We start from the raw sequence: 22,278 nt of genomic DNA on the forward strand, positions 1-22,278 counted from the left end.
GAATTACTGTGTCATTGTAGTGATAAATGCATTTATATTGTACAATAAAAATTGAAATGTGTCGTGCTGAGATAAAAGTGTTCTAAATTGAATTCCAGCGCCACAATCCCAGTGACAAACGTGTGAATATTCGTTAGGAGTCCGTTGGAAGTGGCAGTAGAGTAATAAAAATGTACCGTTTTCTCTTAAAACCTTTCATAAAACGGTATCATATTGTGTGTAAAAGAATTCATGAACTTGTATACCTGTCTTTGAACGCTGAGTAATATTTATTCGGCAGTTTTCTTACAGTAAAACGATACAGGCTTCTTGAACTACTTTCTTCTTGTTCTTAATCGGAAACAACGCCGACATTATCGCATCTGTAAATACCGGTATGAAAGAGCATCAAATTTAAAAACAAAAAGGACCTATAATAAATAGTTATAAGACATTCTTTGAGAGCTAATATCGGACTCAAGGTATCAGCGGCACCGATAATACCAATATGTACGCAAAATACACAAATAAACTATATAACATTAGAGAAACTGTATTATAAACACTAAACCCATATGTAAACGCTATAACACAGTTTTAGCTCGAATTAACAGCAAGCCAAGAAATCAAGGATGCCGTGACACAATTTTATGTTATTTTATACATAATACTGAGCTATAGTTTTCTAGTTATTATACATTAAAACTCAGAAAGAAGTACAAACTTCACACGTTACCGAAGGAGGCTTGTTTGCCTTCTGGTGGCTAGATAGTCGCTTGGATGAGTAATCAAAGACAATGAACAGTGTAGAAGAATCGGGACCGGCAGCACTGCTTGGCTTGAAGCCTAGCGTGTCGCCTAGCATCTATCCCAGTAAACGAACCCGTCTGCTAATTGATAATAATATTATGGATGAAGCCCTGATAGGAGCTGTTTTCAAAAGAGAAGCACTTTGGAATCCGTCCGATGAACTGCACAAAAACGGCGTGGTACTGAAAAAATTGTGGGAGGACGTAGCAGAGGAATTGAACAAAGACGGCAAGTACGCTGTACAAAGTAAGTAAAAGCAAATTCATGGCATAACTAGCGCAGAGGTAATTTCCATTTCTATTCGCTAATATAGTTTCATTCGTTTTCAGTTGTTCTTTCACTACGCCTATTACCGGCATAACTCAGCGTGACATTAAGGAAGTTTAACGCTAATTTATTTAAATCCACCACCAACAGAATCACGATTCCAATTACAGGTGGCTTACACAGATACATACACAAAATACATAATAAGAAAAAAACAAAACAAACAACACAAACAAAAGAAAGAAAATACATAACGGTAATAGATGCTAGAATATAATATTACAGTTAATATAGTGCCAAATGTCAATATAATGATGCAAAATTATTTTAAAACTAGGTTAAAAACATAATACACTTCTTCATAATTTAAATATCTAAGGAAATACAATTCTTTTTAATATTGTATGAAATTTTTCAACTGTTAAACTGAAATCTAATTGAGAATCACAGTTTAAAGACAGAGAGTTGTAAGTATTACACATAACAAACAATGGAGAGTTCTTGAAGAAAACAGTTCTAGGAATGGGAAAAACGTAATTCTGTTTTTTTACATTGAACTGAAGAAATTTAAGAAAATCACAGTTATTCAATATATCGTTAACAGTCTTATAGAGTAAAATTTGACTATTTATTAATCGTCGAGATTTAAAGTTTTATAATTAAATTAAAAAAGTAAATGATTATATGAAATTTGCTTGTCATAAGATGACACGTGATGTTTTTTAAAATATAAATAACGTAAAAATCTTTTCTGTATCCTTTCTATTTGCATCTGATGGGACTGGAACTGAGGTGACCATATTACAGACGCATACTCTAGCTTACTCCTAACTAGAGTTTTATATAGAGTATCAATAGTATTTATATTTTTTAATTCTTTTCTATTTCTGATTATAAATCCTAATTTTCTATATGCATCAATTACCACGTGATTTAAGTGCATTTTAAAACATAAGTTGTGTGTAAAATAAATACCCAATACTGGTACCTTAGAGTATTTCTGTACAATTGCGTTACCACGTTAAGATACAAATCTGTTTAGGCCTACATCCTTGGCTTCCAGCCGAGTCACACGTATCGTAAACATAAAAAAAGTGCCGGCGCCAATTTCACACTGAAAATACGAGTCAAAAGTTGCTGGGGAATGTGTGACAGCTTAGGTTTTTCGTATGCCATGCGTATACGAATCTGTGACAGGTTAGGTTACCTTACGTCTTTCTTACGAATGAGTGACAGGTTAGATTAATTTAGGCTTTTGGTATGCCTTGCATATACTCAAAATTGTCCAAGGCTGCCTTTATTTTTTGTTCCCCGCCTTCCTTTGGTAACGCCATTGTAAATATTAACCAAAAGTTTACGTCAAGTTAGCTTAGAAGACGTCATGGCGTCTATCCCGACGGTCTACGATAAGATTCAGGTAATGGTTATTCAGTTCGGTAATTCTAAATGCTGGGAAGGCTGGTGATTTTTTGTTACTGATGTTGTCAGTACTGGTCAGTGAGAAGCTACTGTTAGGTGGATGTACAAAGTTACATGACGAAAACTGCTTTTTTCAACATTATTTGTTCTGTTTCACTGTTTTTGAGTGCAAATTCCAATACAAGAGGAGACAACGCACAAACGATTAGGGAAAAAATAGAAATTTTACTTGAAGCAAGTAAAGCGGTAGGTTTGGAAGTAAATCCCGAAAAGACAAAGTACATTATTATGTCTCGTGACCAGAATATTGCACAAAATGGAATTATAAAAATTGGAGATTTATCCTTCAAAGAGCTGGAAAAATTCAAATGTTTTCGAGCAACAGTAACAAATATAAATTATATTCAGGAGGAAATTAAACGCAGAATAAATATGGGAAATTAATGTTATTATTCGGTTGAAAAGCTTTTGTCATCTAGTCTGCTGTCAAAAAATATGAAAGTTAGAATTTATAAAACAGTTATATTACCGGTTGTTCTGTATGGTTGTGAAACTTGGACTTCCACTTTGAGAGAGGAACAGAGATTAATGGTATTTGAGAATAAGGTTCTTAGGAAAATATGTGGGGCTAAGAGTCGGCCTGGGTAGCGGAGTCAGTATAGCGCTGGCCTTCTGAGCTCGAAGTTGCGGGTTCAATCCTGCCCCAGGTCGATAGCATTTATGTGTGCTTTAATACGCCAGGCTCATGTCAGTAGATTTACTGGCATGTAAAAGAACTCTTGCGGAACAAAATTCCGGCACACTGGCGACGATGATATAACCTAGGCAGTTGCGAGTGTTGTTAAATAAACCATTATTAATAATTTGGGGCTAAGAGGGATGAAGTTACAGAAGAATGGCGAAAGTTACACAATGAAGAACTGCACGCATTGTATTCTTCACCTGACGCAATTAGGAACATTAAATCCAGACGTTTGCGATGGTCAGGGCATGTACCACGTATGAGTGAAACCAGAAATGCATATAGAGTGTTAGTTGGGAGGCCGGAGGGAAAAAGACCTTTGGGGAGGCCGAAACGTAGATGGGAGGATAATGTTAAAATGAATATGAGGGAGGAGGGGTATGCTGATACAGACTGGATTAATCTTGCACATAATAGGGACGGATGGCGGGTTAATGTGACGCCATTTGTAAGTAAGTATATGCGTTGCGCAAATCAAGCTTTCAGGTATAACTTCCTGTGAAGTTGATTTGAATAATTTCGAGGGAAAAATTGTTCCGGGGCCGGGTATCGAACCCGGGGCATTTGGTTAAACGAACCAACGCTCTACCAACTGAGCTACCCGGGAACTCTACCAGACACAGATCCAATTTTTCCCTCTATATCCACAGACCTCAAAGTGGGCTGACAACTGTCAAGCACCCAACATTGAGTGCACACTAACTCTATTGTTTTAAATTGTGGTTTTCTGTTAATGAACAGTGACGTGTATTATGCAAATCAAGCTTTCGGGTATAACTCCCTGTAAAGTTGATTTGAATAATTTCGAGAGAAAAATTGTTCCCGGGGCCGGGTACGTAGAACCAAGGACCCGGGTTCGATCCCCGGCCCCGGAGCGAGTTTTTCTCCTCAAATATTGTCAATATTACAGATATTATTCTGTAGGACAAATTGATAAATCTATAATATTCTCATAGCTAGCAGTGCATACGTCTGTACAGATTACTGTGTACTTAACTTGCGGAATCCCGGCCAACAAGTCACTCAGCTGAGTGCGCTCCTAGTATAATGGCAGTTGACACTGGACATATACGTAAACATATATGCCTAACTTGGAGTCAGGCCATAAAGGGAAACATTGGAGGAGGAATCTTCATCTTACGATGTAGGATGACGTATATACGTCCGTTGATGTGACATATTAATGACGTATATACGTCATCCTACATCGTAAGATGAAGATTACATTTGTAATATTTCTTCCCACCCATAAGCAGTGCTGACTAGATCAGACGCTATGGACAGTACTCTATAACAGAGTCGCCAGTATGAAAGGATGAGTCCAAGCCTATGGCGTGAGACGAACTCCATAGCTCAGTTGGCAGAGCGCCTGACCGGAGTACAGGAAGTCGCAGGTTCGAATCTCGCTCGAGGTTGTGAAATTTTTCTTTCATACCATGGCATAATTGTGACTATATAAGTATTTAAATTCATCATTGAAGAAGGAGAATTCGATCCGGCGCTGTGGATTGAATTCGGCGTAGTTCAGTGGTCATAGCGCTTGGTACGTAGAACGAGGGACCCGAGTTCGATCCCCGGCGCCAGAGTGAATTTTTCTCCTCAAATATTAATTGTCAATATTACAGATATTATTCTGTATGACAAATTGATAAACCTATAACATTTTAAAATTATGTTCCAACATTGGCTAAAATTTCCATCACGTTTTTCTTTTTGTTCTCTATTTATTTATGGTTCGGATTAATCGAGATTTCGGATTAGCGAAGTTCTACTGGATTTATTTATTAATTTGTATTTCTTTTTTGTTTCAGTGAAATATATAAAAGGAAGATGGAAGAATTTACGAGCCTATTTTTTCAAAGAATATAGAAAAGTTGGTGGCAAACAACATAGTGCTCATGGAGCTGAAGAAATAAGTACCAGCACGTGGCGCTTATTTGACGAACTGAAGTTCTTGAAGAATACCACTGGCGTCCCACATAGGGATTCAAGTTTACTGGCAGACAGCGACACACGCTCAACTGCAGACGAGGGTACCATGTCGTGCGAAGAGGAAATCGAGTCTTCACCTTTAACACTGCAACCGCAAAGGAAGAAAATTCGAATACCCGGCAACTCCAAAACGGACGAAAAGCTCTTGGAGATAGAAAGAAAGAAGATTGAAATTTTCGAAAAGGAGAGTGAGAGAGAACGCAATGGTGACCATCACTTTTTCGAGAGTCTTTTACCTTACATGGCTCAAATTCCTTTAATCCGCAAACTGAGGCTAAGAAGCAGGATTCAAGATTTAATCCTAAATGAACTTGAATCCTTGCAAAGCGATATTTCACAGCCTCTAACACACTTTCAATCTTTGCAAAACAACATTTCGCAGCCTAATCCATAGCTTCGATTTTGCAATTTAATCTATAACCTACAATTTAACAGAATTCACATGTATATCACTTGGAATAGCCGTGACACCACAAACATTAACTTCATAATATGTGACGAATTTTAAATAATATTTCAATTTTCGATGCTGGAGTTTTAAGTGTATATTTACTGACCTCACATTTCGTAAAAATAAACGAGTTTCGTACATTTGACATTGAGCAAACCGATGTTGCATTTGTCGATTAATTATGTAGAATTTATTCACATATTGACAAAAGAATTGTGTTCATGAATTTAAATTCTCAAAATATGATTAAAATATAATAAATATTTAAAAACTGTTGTATGAAGACGTCATTTTATAAAGGCATCTTTAAACAAATGTTTCTCTGTCATCAGTAATTAACAGTGACTAATGGAATTACTTAACATTAATGATTGCAAAATATTTTAATGAACATTAATATCCTATTTATATACACGATAAAAATTATAATGTAGTTTCCAGTTAAAAAATATATCCAAATCACGTCAGTCACGAACACAAAACAACTGAGCATAGATCCGAGAGTCAAAACTAATTGCATCATTGCCAATTTTTCTTTAGACAATCTTATGCAATATAATTGTACTCACGATAAATTCATAATACAAGAGGAACATTTTTAAATTATTTTAATAGCAATCATTAACAATTTGAACTAAAACAACACTGTAATTTTTATCAACAATAATCTTACTACTGGTTTTAATTTATCTAGAGAAAATAAAAACTCGAGTGCAATTTAATTGACTATTGCACAATTAGAAGAAAGTATAATATAAAGACTGGAAGGCATATAGTACTATAATAGCCTACAATAAAATATTATTTCAGTTACTAATTGTCTTGAAAATGTATTATTGTACCATCTCATCATGTACAAATATTCCGCTAGATGGCATGTGTTATGATTATCTGTTCTGTTGTTACCAGTTGTGCCAACTATACAATCTTCATTGAACTCTATAGACGATTACTAGTAAAGGCTTTGTTGATTCAGTTTCATTTTTATTAAAATATTTGCATTCAACTTTAATTATCAATAATATATATTAAAAGATCTCTGAAACGTGACTATGTATAATCTCATACAGCAGAAGCTATAACATAAACTAAATAATATAAACAAGGTAAATGATAAAGAAGTTTTAATTAAGGATGATGAAATAGATATGAATCATTTTAAAAGGTACAATAAAATTATTGAAGGTACAATGTTCGCAAATAAAGAAACAATTGCTAGAGCGGTGATAAAATTTGTAGGATAAGCAGCCATGATTGGTTGAAACACGTCGATCCGTACCGATTTATTAGACAACAGTAGTATGAGGCAGTAAAAGTGTAATAGTCGTGTATAATTGTAACAAATAAGATATTCATGTTTACTAACACATTAACCACGAAACCTGTCTAATTACAGAAGCCTTCATCAAATGTGTTCATACAAATGTTTTTAAATATTTGTTGTATTTTAATTATATTTTAAGAATTTATTCAAAATTAATTATGACGTTCCTCTTTATTCTTTAAATAATAATAATAATAATAATAATAAACAAATAAACTTGTTGCCCACTTTTACGAAAATTTAAATTATTATAAATTTATAACAATTAACCCGCTCCAGAAAACCAAAGCTTTTGTTGGAGTGTTCTTGGAAACTTAAAAGTACACATTAAGCATAACGAAATAATACATAAATATAAACAGTGTACATTACAAAATGAAATAAGATTAATGCAGGCAATTTCTTAAGAGTACACTTTTCTGAACAGAAAATCTACACTTCCTTATTTATTAATAAAATGTGTGAAAACAAATTAATATTTTGGAGTTTTACTTACCTCAGAGTAGTTATTCCTCAGGTGATATACATGCTCTGTAATTAATACAGTTCGGATAAAGTAGCTGTATCAGGATAGGCATCCTTGGTCCATGCATTTTGTTGACAAATATTAACTGCTGCGAAGAGCGCCCCCCATACTCTAGCTGAAAGATCAGTGAATGTACATTACAGCCCTAGTTAATGTCTGTAAACAAAACACACGGACCAAGTATGCCTATTCTGATAGTTACTTTACCCGAACCGTAGTAATTAGTATCCCGTTTTTCATATATTTCTTCTATTTCAGTAAGCTGAGTATCGAATGCTTTTGTAATCTTTCGTAAATATCAACAAAGTTCTTTTTCATAACTACGCAATTGTTTGTGCAGAGCATCAAACTTTCCGTGCATAACTCTCGAAAGATTATCATCATGACGGTCGATATAGCAAATCATATTTAAAATAAGTATGTTTCATAGGCAGGGTTGCCAGATTTTGAGATGAGAAATAAGGAACACCTTTCATCCACATTAGGTTTCTTAGAAAAAAAAAACAGTGAATGTATAAAAAGAGAAATCATTCATTCATACTTTCCTGCTCAAATGCAGGTCTTTTACTGCAAACCCAGCATTCTCCAATTTTTACTATTTTCTGCCTTCCTCTTAGTATCCACATATGATATCTTAATATATATTATACCTGGTAAGGTTTATCTTGTCTGAGTAGCAATAAAACCAAGTCCCTTCAAATGAGGGTGGAGATTATAGGAGGGTTGTAAATTTTCAGGATTCCTTTCAAAACCTTGTTATTGTACAGGCTGCCGGAACTCAGTTTCTTGAAAGACAGGCTCAGTGACGGAACTACACAGTACGAAGAGAGATATTTTGTTATTTTATTTTGCGCTACAGAATGTATCAACTAGTCCCTTCCGCCACTGGATGGATGGAAGGCATCGGTCCACTCCCCCACGGCCATAACAACACTGACGATGTAAGACATATAACCTTTCTCTCTCTTCGTAGTGAGACAAGATACATCACACAGACTTTAATGTCTTCCATCATTTCTTTTACCCCGAACTTTTCTCCCTTTCACCATTTTTTCCAGTGCATTTTTCAGTAGGAAGTTTATTTTCAGTCAGTGACCCAATCAATGTATTACATATTAATTAATACAATTAATCATATTATGATTTATACATTATATATTGTAAATGATTATTACGTCATATAATTATATTGTGAAATTACTCTTTCGCTTTATATATTCCTATATTTAAACTGTATTTTTCACTTGAACATGCTGTATTTAACTATTAATTTTTTCATGTTATTTTACGACGCTGTATCAACATCTCTGGTTATTTAGCGTCTAAATTATGTGAAGGTGATAATGCCGGTGAAATGTGTCCCAGGTCCAACACCGAAAGTTACCCAGCATTTGCTCGTATTGGGGTGAGGGAAAACCCTGGAAAAAACTTCAACCAGGTGACTTGCCCCAGCCGGGATTCGAACCCGGGCCACTTGGTTTCGCGGTCAGACGCGCTAGCCGTTACTCCACAGGTGTAGACACTATTTATCTATATAACACAATGTTGCAAGATAAAATTTTAATCATAGGCTAGATCTTCAGGTAATACAAGTGTGTAGTTGTAAAAAATGACCAAATAAATGACGATCTACAAACAGGAGGATGCCAGAATCTTCTTTTAACAAGGATGATATGACGTCAGAAAAGAGAAGATTATATTTTATTTTAGCAGGTTATTTTACGATGCTTTATCAACATCTCAGGTTATTTAACGTCTCAATGAGATGAAGATGTTAATGCCAGTGAAATGAATTCGGGGTCCAACACCGAAAGTTACCCAGCATTTGCTCATATTGAGTTGAGGGAAAACTCCGGAAAAAACCTCAACCAAGTAATTTGCCCCGACTGGGAATCGAACCCGAGCCACCTGTTTTCGCGGCTAGATGCGCTAACCGTTACTCCACTGGTCTGGACATTATGATGATGATGATGATGATGATTTGATTTTAGTAGGTAATTTAGGACGCTTTATCAACATCTCAGGTTATTTAGCGTCTGAATGAGATGATGTTAATGCCGGTGAAATGAATTCGGGGTCCAACGCCGAAAGTTACCCAGCATTTGCTCATATTGAGTCGAGGGAAAACCCCGGAAAAAAACCTCAAACAACTAACTTGTTCCGACCGGGAATCGAATCCGGGCCACCTGGTTTCGCGGCTAGACGCGCTAACCGTTACTACACAGGTGTGAACATGATGATGGATGATGATGATGATGATGATAATTACAGATCCCATTAAGTTCGAGTCTAATAGCACTGGTATGAATTTCGTAGTACGCACAGTTATAAAATTATAGCACTTTACATTTACTGAATGTATCTGTGAGCAGTGTATTACCAAATATGCACTATAAAGTATAACTTTAAATAAAATAATACAGTTCAAAAAATATTTTAGTAACATTAATTACTGCCACATTTTCCTAAGTATGAGTAAAGAAATGAACACAACTTTAGTGTATGCATAAGGTACTATGGCAAACAGCCTGTATGTACTATGATACCTCTTGTACGTTCATTAATAATGTATAAAGTTATTCATAATTTTATGCACCAGAAAGAAGTACTTCCGTACTTAGCAATAACTTTCAGCTGCAGATTGAAACCCAAACCGTCAGAAACACCATCACTCGAACGCTCACTTGGTATTCGAATAGTCTGTCGCCGTTATGAAAACGTTTCGAGATCACACGGAAACTAGAAGCACATTCTTCACAAATCACAATCAAAAAAATTATCGCCTGTGTATGCGCATATGTGTAGTCAGATGTCCCGAACGAAAGAAACCCTTTCCACATACACCGCATTTGAAAGGTCTCTCGCCTGTATGACAACGTTTGTGAATTCTCAAATCCGAAGAGAGCGAAAAAGATTTTTCGCATAAATCGCATTTGAATGGCTTTTCCTCCGCGTGCTTCCTAGCATGTGCAGTAAGATAACGGGACAGCGAGAAACTCTTCCCACAAACCTCACAGTTGAATGGCTTGTCGCCAGTGTGCGTAAGAGCGTGTGCACTCAAAAACGCCGACCGCTGAAAACTCTTTCCACATAACTCGCACTTAAATGGCTTTTCACCTGTGTGTATGCGAGTATGTATATTCAAATATCCCGCCTGTGAAAAACTCTTTCCACATACATCGCATTTAAACGGCTTATAGCCTGTGTGTACGCGGACATGTTCACTTAAATGTCCCGATCTTAGGAAACTCTTCCCACATGTATCACATTTGAATAACCTCTCGCCCGTGTGACTACGTATATGCACTTTCAAATCCTTCGATTGCGAATAAGACTTCTCACAAAAGTCACATTTGAATGGCTTCTCCCCTGTGTGTATGCGAGCATGAGCACTCAGATATTTCGACTTCGAGAAACTTTTCCCACATATATTGCACATGAATGGCTTTTCGCCAGTATGTAGGCGGACGTGTGCATTCAAATGTCCAGACTGAAAAAAACTCTTTCCACATTCAGCACACTTGAACAGTCCCTCGCCGGTATGTCGACGTTCATGGATTTTGAGAACCTTCGACTGCGAGAAGCACTTTCCACATATATCGCATTTGAATAGTTCTTCGCCCATATGCAGCAGAACATGTCCCACTTCGTTTTCTCTTGTGAACAACTCTCCGTAACTATCGCTGTCAAGAGAATTTTCGCAGTCAGGTTTCTCTGATGACAAATTAACAGTGTGACTTTGATCTATCGTCACATGCTCTTCACATGCATTAATAACGGACTGCGGACACACTCCTGTGGCGAGACTATCTGCAATGCTATGAACAAAATATTCTTTGTCTATAATAAGTAAAACTTTGTATAAACAGTATAATTAAAAATGCATTACAAGACAGAAATGTAATAGTACATTATGCAACGAGCCTATAATGGTAGTAATTAAGACGCGAGTATGTTTGTTTATGAAACGAGCGCGAGAGTTTCATAATTTTCATACCATTATAGGCAAGTTTCATACGACTTTTTGTGCTCCACCATATTTCTAACTTGAAATTATTCATAAGTATTCATGTTATGATTATCTAAATGATGAGCGGAAGTGACCTTCTAAATTGTGAGATGTGCGCAGACGCGAAAGTATTGATTTTTTCCGAGGCACGAATGTCATTGTCCTTGATATAATCTAGAGAATAACATGAACATTAATATTGATATAACCTTGAAATTGATTTAGAATTGAAAAACGAGATGACAAATTGAATTTATTTGAATATTATTTACAATTTAATTATTATAGTAACAGAACATAACCTTCTGCGACAGTATTGGATTTCCAGCCTCTGTGACTTTTCGCTAATTGTCTTTCGATTGCATATGCGAGAATAATCGATACTTGCGGTTTTATAATGGTACAATGGTGATTTCTCATTGGCTGAACAACTGAACTATAATTAATAGGTGTACTTTAATGAGGTGCATTAAAGGGCTACTACCAGGTGTATAATTACTACAATTTGGCATGGTCAAGCATAAAGAATTAAATGTAAGCACTGTAAAGTTGCATCTAACCGGTTAAATTTTTTCCTTCAACTTTACGCCTTCAGGGAATGCATGGAAGAATGAATGAAACGCATTCAATTGTGCATGCCTCTTTTCTACTAAAAATAATAGTGCATGCAGCAATTGAAAGCTATCCATCGCTGGGGGTAACTTCTGCATTATTTCGATCAAGAGTACAGTAGCGTATAGCGAGCAGCTGACTGTTCTAGGAAGCCGCAAATAATTAAAAATTTTTTCTTAAATTTCCTAAGCTGAAAATGGCGGAAAGTATGATTAGCTTTACAGAAGAGTACAAATACTAATGCTTATGGAGCGTTCAACCACAAAATTTTCGGAATCAAGTAAGCGTAAGTATTGCATTCATATTTATTATTATTTTATTAACTTATACAGGGTGATTCACAAGGATTTACCGCCACTTACGGGGTTTATTTTCGAAGACATTCTGAGAAAAAAATGTTATACAAGCATATGTCCTAATCTAAATATTTTGAGAGTTACACTAATTTGAAAATGTTAAAAATATACCTTTTTTTTCTTTAGTTTAAGGTTAAAAGAATATTACAAATAGAGAATGGATTATTTAGAAGTATCATTTCTTTAATATCATCATTTTGGAGAGCAGACAGGATGATCACAGCTTCTCAGCCGAATAATAATAGGCATTCCCATATTTATTCTGCGTTTAATTTCCACTCGAGTGTCATTTATATTATTTTGTTACTGTTACGTCAAGATACTTCAATTTTGCACCTCGGCAAAGAATACATTTCCTATTTTTATATTTCCACTTTTTCGGGTCACGAGACATAATCATAGACTTTGTTTTTTGGGGTTTACTTTCAAACCTATCACCTTACTTGCTTCAAGTAAAATTCCCGTGTTTTCCCTAATAGTTTGTGGATTTACTCCTAACATATTAACGTCATCAGCATAAAAAAGCCTCTTCGTTTTCCTGGACTTCCCCAATGGCATATTTTAGAGTGGAGTTAAAAAGTAAAGGTGACATTGCATCTACTTGCTTTAGCCCGTAGTGACTTGGAAACGCATCTGACAGAATTGACTTATACGAACTCTGCTGTAAGTTTCACTGAGACATTTTAATTAATGTCACTAGTTTCTTGAGAATACCAAATTCAATAAGAATATTATATAGAACTTCTCTCTTAACCCAGCCATGAATAACTGATGTACTGTACCCCTATACCCCCAGACTTTCACCAATATCTGTCGAATACAAAAAATCTTATCAATAATCGATCTACATTACGCCTAAAACCACTCTGATGAACGCCGATATTTTCATCTACATAAGAAGTTAACCTTCTTAAAAGAATATTGGAGAAAATTTTGTATGACGTGCTGTATAAGGTCCAAAAATTAATTCAGCCATTCTCTTGAACAACCATTACTGCAACATACGATGAAGAAAATGCCGTAACCCATTAGGTATAAAATTCAATCTTACATTGTCGTTTAAAAAAGTTAAGTTTTATTTAACGACGCTCGCAACTGCAGAGGTTATATCAGCGTCGCCGGATGTGTCGGAATTTTGTCCCGCAGGAGTTCTTTTACATGCCAGTAAATCTACTGACATGAGCCTGTCGCATTTAAGCACACTTAAATGCCATCGACCTGGCCCGGGATCGAACCCGCAACCTTGGGTATAGAAGACCAGCGCTATACCAACTTGCCAACCAGGTTGACTTGTCGTTTAAAGGAAGCACTGAAACAAAAAATGGAAGTCATGACTGACATCATACTCACCTCTCACTCAAAACTTGATTTTCCTCTGGTCTTATACATGGTGTCTGTTCCTCCTTCACAGCATCTACGTCACTAGACTCTTCCTGAATCAGGAGAGAAAAGAAAAATTTGTTTCTACTGTCTCTATTAGAGACTAAAAATCATTGCATATATAGGTACAACTGTCACCTGTACTGAGATGGTACATGTAATAAAAAAAAATAAAATAAAAGTCGAACACAGAAAGAAAAGCAAGGACACTTTATGACAACCACTCACCTCATATTCACATTTCACCATAGCAAAATTAAATGGTAGTGGACATTCCTCAAGTTTGATCTCTGAGTTCAGCTCACAGTTTTCATCGATGCAATCCTCCTTTTTCCCACTCAAGTGCAGATCCAAGGAATTCTCTTCCTGCAGACCACAGGCAAATTAATTTCATTTTAGTAGGCCTAGGTTATTTTACGACGCTTTATCAGCAGCTTAGCTTATTTAGCATCTGAATGGGAGATGAAGGTGATAATGCCGGTGAAATGAGTCCGGGGTCCAGCACTGAAAGTTACCCAGCATTTGCTCATATTGGGTTAAGGGGAAAACCCCGAAAAACCTCAACCAGGTAACTTGTCCCGACTGGGAATCGAACCCGGGCCACCTGGTTTCGTGGCCAGACACGCTAGCCGTTACTCCACAGGTGTGGACCCACAGGCAAGTCATGAAAGAGTAACATATTACTTTGTGTTAGGTACATATCACCAAGGACCGTATTCTGGCCCAACGTGTACGGAGATATGGTTAGTTGTTCACAAACGTGACGTCATGTTTTGTGAGAACCACACATAGTACCAGGGAACACTTGCATCTTGTTTGCGCTGCAATTGACATATTCATTATTCAAAACTAGACCTCACAGACTGTTTACAATCCAGTCTAACGATTAAGACTAATACAGTGAAACCTCTCGTAACCGGCACCCAAATAACCGGCAATACCAAAACAACGGCACTTTTGGCTGGGCCAAAAAAAAAAGTTTAAATATGCCACATTGCCACAGTCTGGGCCATCGTGTTGCCACATCAGCAAATTTGCACTAACTTTCATCTTCAGTGAATATTTGAACCTAAAATTAGTATATTATTTGTGTTGTGTGATGTGTTTTAAAATTCACACAGCTTTTATGTTTATTTATTTATGTTTGGGTGCGTCAGTGTTGCCACATTAGGAGATTCGCACGATCTTTCGTTTCCAGTAAAAATTTGAACCTAAAATTATTGTATCATTTGTATTATGTGATTGTGTTTTAATAAAGAAAATCCACACAGTTTTTATGTTTATTTAATTATGTTTGGGCCGTCAGTGTTGCCTTATTAGGAAGTTCGAACGAACATTAATTTTTAGTAAATATTCCAACCTAGCATTAGCGTAGGTTATTATATGTGTTGTGTGATGTGTTTTAATAGATAACATTCACATAAAGTTTATGTTTATATAATTATATTTGGGCCGTCAGTGTTGCCATATTAGGAAGTTCGAACGAACTTTAATTCTTAGTAAATATTCGAACCTACAACTAGCGTAGGTTATTATATGTGTTTTAATAAATAAAATCCATATAATGTTTATGTTTATTTATGTTTGTGGCGTCAGTGTTGCCATATTAGGAAGTTCGCACGAACTTCCATTTTCAGTGAATATTCAAACCTAAAATTAGAGTACCATTTGTGTTGTGTGATGTGTCTTAATGAAGAAAATCCAGACATTTATTATGTTTATTTACTTTGGAATATGTATTGTTTGTCTTTCTTGTATTAAATTCTATCGTACCTGGTTAACATGTTTCGGTCTGCTGTTGACCTTTTTCAGAACTGGTTGTTGCTGGTCTAGGCGCCTTTTGTTTTGTTGCCTGTGGGGGTGTGTTTGTGTAGTGTAATGTGGAATCAAAGAGTGTGTGTGTTCTGAAATTGAGTTGTGTGTTGACAATTTCATTTGGATGTGTTTTTGTGTGTATGTATATTTCGTATTGTTCTAGTGTGTTTAGTTTCTGGCTTTTTGGTTGGATGTGTAGAATTTCCATGTCTATGTTGTTCTCTCTGTACATGTGGTTAGCATTTGTGATGTGTTCTACATATGTGGAAGCGTTTCGTCATTTTGTCAGTTTTTTTTATAATTCTGTGAAAAATCCGATAATTTTTAAACTAAATTTCTGTAATTTTGTGTTTCAAGATTGGCAACGTTGATCCGTAGGCAAGTTCACCTTGCCAAGCCATAAAAAAAAAAACTGCCTAAGATTTTGCAATTTTACAATCTGTGAAATCAGAGCATTCAAATGGCATATATAATGTCATTGTTTCTCACTTCATTCATAGTCACAATATTACATTTAAATCTATGCTGTCAGCGAAAATTATATACCTAAGTAAGGGTATGGGAATGTACTGGTATTTTAAATGAATTTTCCTCAGAACTTTTTTTATAGTAATCTACCCTTCTGTCTAAAACTGGACATAATTTTATTACTTTCTTCCTCATATATTTCACTAACTAATTTCTGAAGATTTTAAGACTATACTTTAGAGCAAAGAAATTAAAAAGATTAAGCAAATTTTGGGCACTAATATAAAATATTATGTTGGTCTTCGAAATTAATCGTATGATTGAAATTATATATTTGGATTATAAATATGCACAAAATAACAGACATAAAAATTTGAGGGTCCTAAGTCTACTGGTTGCTGAGGAAAAGGCGTATTACATACTTACTTACTGGCGTTAAGGAACCCGGAGGTTCATTGCCGTCCTCACATAAGCCCGCCATTGGTCCCTATCCTAAGCAAGATTAATCCAGTCTCTATCATCATATCCTACCTCCCTCAAATCCATTTTAATATTATCCTCCCATCTACGTCTCGGCATCCCCAAAGGTCTTTTGCCCTCTGGCCTCCCAACTAACACTCTATATGCATTTCTGGATTCGCCCATACGTGCTACATGTCTCGCCCATCTCAAACGTCTGGATTTTATGGTCCTAATTATGTCAGGTGAAGAATACAATGCGTGCAGCTCTGTGTTGTGTAACTTCATCCCTTTTAGCCCCAAATATTTTCCTAAGAACCTCATTCTCAAACACCCTTAATCTCTGTTCTTCTCTCAAAGTGGGAGTCCAAGTTTCACAACCATACAGAACAACTGGTAATATAACTGTTTTATAAATTCTAACTTTCAGATTTTTTGATAGAAGACTAGATGATAAAAGCTTCTCAACTGAATAATAACAGGCATTTCCCACATTTATTCTGCGTTTAATTTCCTCCCGAGTGTTACATTGAGCGTCTTTGTAAGGGAAAGTAAAACCTCAGTGCATAGCACTCCTAGATTGCTAAAATTAAAAAAAAAATTAAAATAGTGTCTCCTTTCCTTCACTTGTTCTAAAGAAATATTTCACGTTGTAACATTAAAATCACTAACATGTATTTTTCCATACCTAATTTCAATTGACATCCATTTCGAAAATTCTATCTGTAATAATAGTATAACTTAACTTCTATTTCGTCTCTTCCTATTTTAGTAAAAAGATTATGAAGAAGCTATGAATAAATGATTAAACGAATACATTAACACTGTTCAATTTTTTGTGTCCTCTATGAAACGACTTATTCATCGCAAGTGAAACTTCCTTCTTAGAAAATGAATAAACTAGCAAAAATTTAGACATTTCTTTTGATCCTTTACATGTTGAAACTTTCCCCTTTACACCACTACTGACACACGCTTCTTTAATTTCATCACGTACAAATGGGTGTAGTATACAAATTTAAAGGTGTTATCGGTATTGTTTAATAATTTTTCTACTTCACACAATGTTATTTTTTAAACTTCAGCATTTCTTGATGCTGAACTCACCTACTAATGACGTAAATACCTCTAACCATTGTAACGAGTACAATAGACATGTAAAATCTATGTGTTATGAGTAGAAGCTGAAGTTAATGCCCTAAAAAGCTATTAAATGTGCTTCCAAGTATTCCTTTAAAAACTTAAAATATGCCAATCAATATACACTAATAAAATTCCACAGTTTTTGACATCACAGGTAAATAATAATAATAATAATAATAATAATAATAATAATAATAATAATAGTAATAATAATAATAATAGCAATAATAATAAGAAGAATTAATAATAATAATAATAATAATAATAGCAATAATAATAATAATAATAATTAATAATAGCAATAATAATATTAATTAATAATAATAATTAATAATAATAGCAATAATAATAGTTAATAATACTAATTAATAATAATAATAATAATAATAATAATAATAATAGGCCTAATAATAATAATAATAATAATAATAATAATAATTAATAATAATAATAATTAATAATAATAATAAAAATTAATAATAATAATAAAAATTAATAATAATAATAATAATAATAATAATAATAATAATTACTAATAATAATAATAATAATAATAATAATTAATAATAATAATAATTAATAATAATAATAAAAATTAATAATAATAATAATAATAGCAATAATAATAATAATAATAATAATTAATAATAATAGCAATAATAATAATAATAATAAGAAGAATTAATAATAATAATAATAATAATAATAATAATAGCAATAATAATAATAACAATAATTAATAATAATAGCAATAATAATTAATAAAAAAAGGTAAAGGTATCCCCGTAACATGCCATGAAGACACTAGGGGGGCATGGAGGTAGAGCCCCATGCTTTCCATGACCTCGGCACTAGAATGAGGTGGTGTGGTCGGCACCACGCTCTGACCGCCTTTTACCCCCGGGAAAGACCCGGTACTCAATTTCATAGAAGGCTGAGTGAACCTTGGGGCCGTTCTGAAAGTTTGGCAACGAGAAAAAATCCTGTCACCACCTGGGATCGAACCCCGGACCTTTCAGTCCGTAGCCAGCTGCTCTACCAACTGAGCTACCCGGCCGCCGCAATAATAATTAATAATACTAATTAATAATAATAATAAATAATAATAATAATAATAATAATAATAATAATAATAATAATAGGCCTAATAATAATAAAAATGTAATAACATTATAAGTGAAAGTAGATGAGATTAAATTTACATTACGTTGGTTTATAAGCAAAACACAAAGTCAAAAATATTACTTCTGAGAAAAATGTACATAATCTATATAACCTTAGAATTGAACAATTAAATACAGATAAAGAGAAATAACTTACTATAGTCGCGACGCTGTTATTCCCGGCGTGACTCCTCCTCTTTGCTTACATCATAGGGAGTGAAGGCTCTATAAAGTCGAGATAGGTAGTATCGTTCCCCATTTTTGTTCTTTCCTTGCCGAGCTACCAGACGAGGAATCTATTTGCCACATCGTTAAACATTATTATATGTAGCTCCTACGATAATAAATCAAACGCACTGTAATTCAGCAAATAATTAAGCGGCAAATAACGTCCTCGTGTGCTTTCTGCGAACGCCAACGAAAGAGCCAAAATGGCGGGTGATTATATTATTTATCGAGCATTAGGAAATGTATAACGTCATAATCAACGAATCACAAGACGCACACGTTTAAATGCAGCCGACCTGCAACGTGATTGGCTGCCGGAAATAAAAGCGAAGGGATTATAATAATATCTTGAAGATTCAGTTTTGTCAATAACTTTGAAACGCCTGTTTTACAGAAATAATATTTTTCACTTAAAGTGTTTTGCTTGTAAAACAATGATTTATAGTTGAGAGTGGCTGTGAGATTCGCTAGGTGTGCCGCGAAACTTTCAATACTTTCCTATTACAAATAATTATAATAATTACACTCAAACTCCGCATTCTTATGCAACATAAAATCAGCTTTAATGACATTAAACGCGAAAGCATACCACAATAATATAAATATCATGAAATATTAGCCTATGCATTTATAAAGGAAAAGCGAAAATATATGCAATATAAAATTTGGTTTGTTAAGCTCAAATGTTGATGATTCGTAATAATTAATCAGTAATTAATTACAACCAATGGAAAAATGTACGCAACTGCATCAACTTTCTAGCTAGTTATGAGAATTATACATCAGTAAGTTAACATATAAGATAACCATTATAGAAATATTTTGGTTAATCATCAAACTACGACAACGGGGTAAATAGTTTAAATGGTAGACTGATGTAAAGAAAAGTTGAATGGTAAGTGATTCTGAACTAAAATCACTCCAAGACAAATAAAATATTTAATGTGGGTTTAATATAGAATAAAATTAATTAGAACTATAATCATAAATAGATGATATATTGAAAATTAAAAGAAAAACATTTAAGAGAAAACGGTGGGAAGAGATGAGAAGAGGAAGACAAAGAATATGGTGACAGGAGAGAACAGGGGGTGGGGGAAACGCATAACTTTCCAATCTCGTCATTTTTGACGTCACTATCGATTGTAATCGATCCGCCACCTAATTCAATTGAGGAAATATTAACTGTTTTGGCTGTTTACTACAACATCACCAAGATAAGATGGAAATAACTTGCGACTTACCTCTAATAAAACCTCCCTCTCCTTATCTGTGCTGTCACATGTTTCGGTAGCCAATGGGTCGGCCTCAGGTTCTCTCTTGACAACATCCATCACAACTGGAAAAGGTGATTAAGAAACTGATATTTATTCTCAAAATGTAAGTTGTGAAAATTTGTTAGAAACAACTGAACATACTTTACTGAAACGTGGAAACATGTCCAATGTTAATTTAGCAGCTACGCATAAGTATGCAAGAAGGTTAAAGGTTATGTTTTATTTAACGACGCTCGCAACTGCCGAGGTTATATCAGCGTCGCCGGTGTGCCGGAATTTTGACCCGCAGGAGTTCTTTTACATGCCAGTAAATCTACTGACATGGGCCTGACGCATTTAAGCACACTTAAACGCCATCGACCTGGCCCGGTATCGAACCCGCAACCTCGGGCATAGAAGGCCAGCGCTATACCAACTGTGCCAATCAGGCCGACTAGTATGAAAGATATAGGGTATTAGTTGATACGATGTTTGCAGGATATTTGTTATCATAACCTTTTTTTTTTAGTTGGTTATTTAACGACGCTGTATCAACTACAAGGTTAGCGTCGATGAGATTGATGATAGCGAGATCGTATTTGGCGAGATGAGGCTGAGGATTCGCCGTAGATTACCTAGCATTCACCTTACATTTGGGGAAAACCTCGGAAAAAAACCAACCTGATAATCAGCCAAGCGGGGCTCGAACCCGCGCCCGAACGCAACTTCAGACCGGAAGGTAAGAGCCACGCCGGTGGCTATCATAACCTTCCTAGGGATACTGGCACATTATTTTTTTATCACTACAGTAACTGAAGTTTATTACTAAATTATCTGTAATAATTGCACGAGTGCTGTTTCATCTCACTGATAATTTCATGAGCACGAAAGGCAAGTGAAATTTTGTTCATAAGGTGAAACCACGAGTGCAATAAAATAATATTATTCAAGAAATAAAATTAAACAACCTGCAAAACCGAATTACTTACGTAAACGATAACAATTATTATAAAACACTGCAATAAGACATTATTATGTTTCCTTGTAATTCAATTAAAAAACAATTGCTATCACGGCATATTAAATACTATTGCCAACTACTCAGATCGAAATACGAAACAACAATATTTAACCTCGAAAGTAAGATAAGCTGAAATGTTACATTGACAGAATAACAACACGAAAGGTTTTTACAGACATTTATTTATTTATTACTTGTTTGAATCTGACGTTAACAGTGAGTGATGACGTAATCACTTCATACTAGTGCGATTACATGTTCGATATTGTACGAGGAGTCTTATTTATTTATTTATTTAACAATGTAATTACAGAGTAGAGAAAAGTGAAAATAACAGCAATAATACATATAATAATGGTAATTTAAACTTAAATTTAAACAGTTACATTCCAATACTACTCAACAAAAGATATCAAGCAAATATTACATGTAAATCTCGGTAAACAAAAACAAGTCGCTTCCTTATAAAGCGTCTTATCAAGAAACACAACTGTGATGGGTTGATTTTAAGGTTACTGGCCAATATCGTAAATTCATCCTACAAATTCAATAGTCACCATAACTTCGAAAGAAAAAAAACGAACAACTTTTCGTTTCCTACACCTGTTGTAATTAGATCAAGCAAGTATTTTGGACCTTGTTTGTAATTCGACATACAGGGCTTTCATTTCAAAACTTCCCAGTCTAAATAACTAATTATTGAAGTTGAATTCAATTTAAACAAAAAGCACGTCAATTTAGATATTGAGGACAAAGTCTGAAACCAGGCTTAATTGCATTTTAGATTTCACCCCACACCCCCCAGTAGGGTTACCATTCGTCCGGAAAAAGGAGGAGATATTCTATTCTTTTAATCAC

At 34.8% G+C, this 22,278-nt stretch overlaps 3 protein-coding genes across 6 annotated transcripts in view; 1 reads left to right on the plus strand and 2 right to left on the minus strand.

Moving 5' to 3' along the window:
• LOC138691444 (zinc finger protein 62 homolog) overlaps positions 1 to 556 on the minus strand; it is a 55,895-nt gene extending 55,339 nt beyond the window's left edge. The window contains exon 1 of the mRNA XM_069813371.1: positions 246 to 556. The gene's annotated coding sequence lies outside the window, so the exon portion shown is untranslated. The remainder of the gene's footprint in view (positions 1 to 245) is intronic.
• A 78-nt stretch (positions 557 to 634) lies between these two features.
• LOC138692032 (uncharacterized) lies at positions 635 to 8,167 on the plus strand. The gene is made up of 2 exons (XM_069814851.1): positions 635 to 1,035; positions 5,029 to 8,167. The coding sequence occupies exons 1-2, from the start codon at positions 777 to 779 to the stop codon at positions 5,601 to 5,603; spliced, it is 834 nt and encodes a 277-aa protein (XP_069670952.1). The 5' UTR covers positions 635 to 776; the 3' UTR covers positions 5,604 to 8,167.
• Positions 8,168 to 8,264: 97 nt separating this feature from the next.
• The window catches only part of LOC138692030 (zinc finger protein 234-like), a 49,189-nt gene continuing 35,175 nt past the window's right edge, over positions 8,265 to 22,278 (minus strand). For 3 of the 4 annotated variants that reach the window (XM_069814845.1, XM_069814844.1, XM_069814843.1), the window contains 4 exons: positions 20,388 to 20,482; positions 14,096 to 14,233; positions 13,838 to 13,920; positions 8,265 to 11,328 (listed from right to left, as the gene is read on the minus strand). In XM_069814845.1, coding sequence (XP_069670946.1) covers positions 10,287 to 11,328; positions 13,838 to 13,920; positions 14,096 to 14,233; positions 20,388 to 20,482 — 1,358 coding nt within the window. In that variant the 3' untranslated portion in view covers positions 8,265 to 10,286. Of the gene's footprint in view, positions 11,329 to 13,837; positions 13,921 to 14,095; positions 14,234 to 20,387; positions 20,483 to 21,388; positions 21,476 to 22,278 lie in introns of those variants that run through there. The other variant, XM_069814846.1, reaches the window with a different exon arrangement.

The sequence above is a fragment of the Periplaneta americana genome, chromosome 16 (genome assembly GCF_040183065.1).
Source record: "Periplaneta americana isolate PAMFEO1 chromosome 16, P.americana_PAMFEO1_priV1, whole genome shotgun sequence".
NCBI classification, from domain to species: domain Eukaryota; kingdom Metazoa; phylum Arthropoda; class Insecta; order Blattodea; family Blattidae; genus Periplaneta; species Periplaneta americana.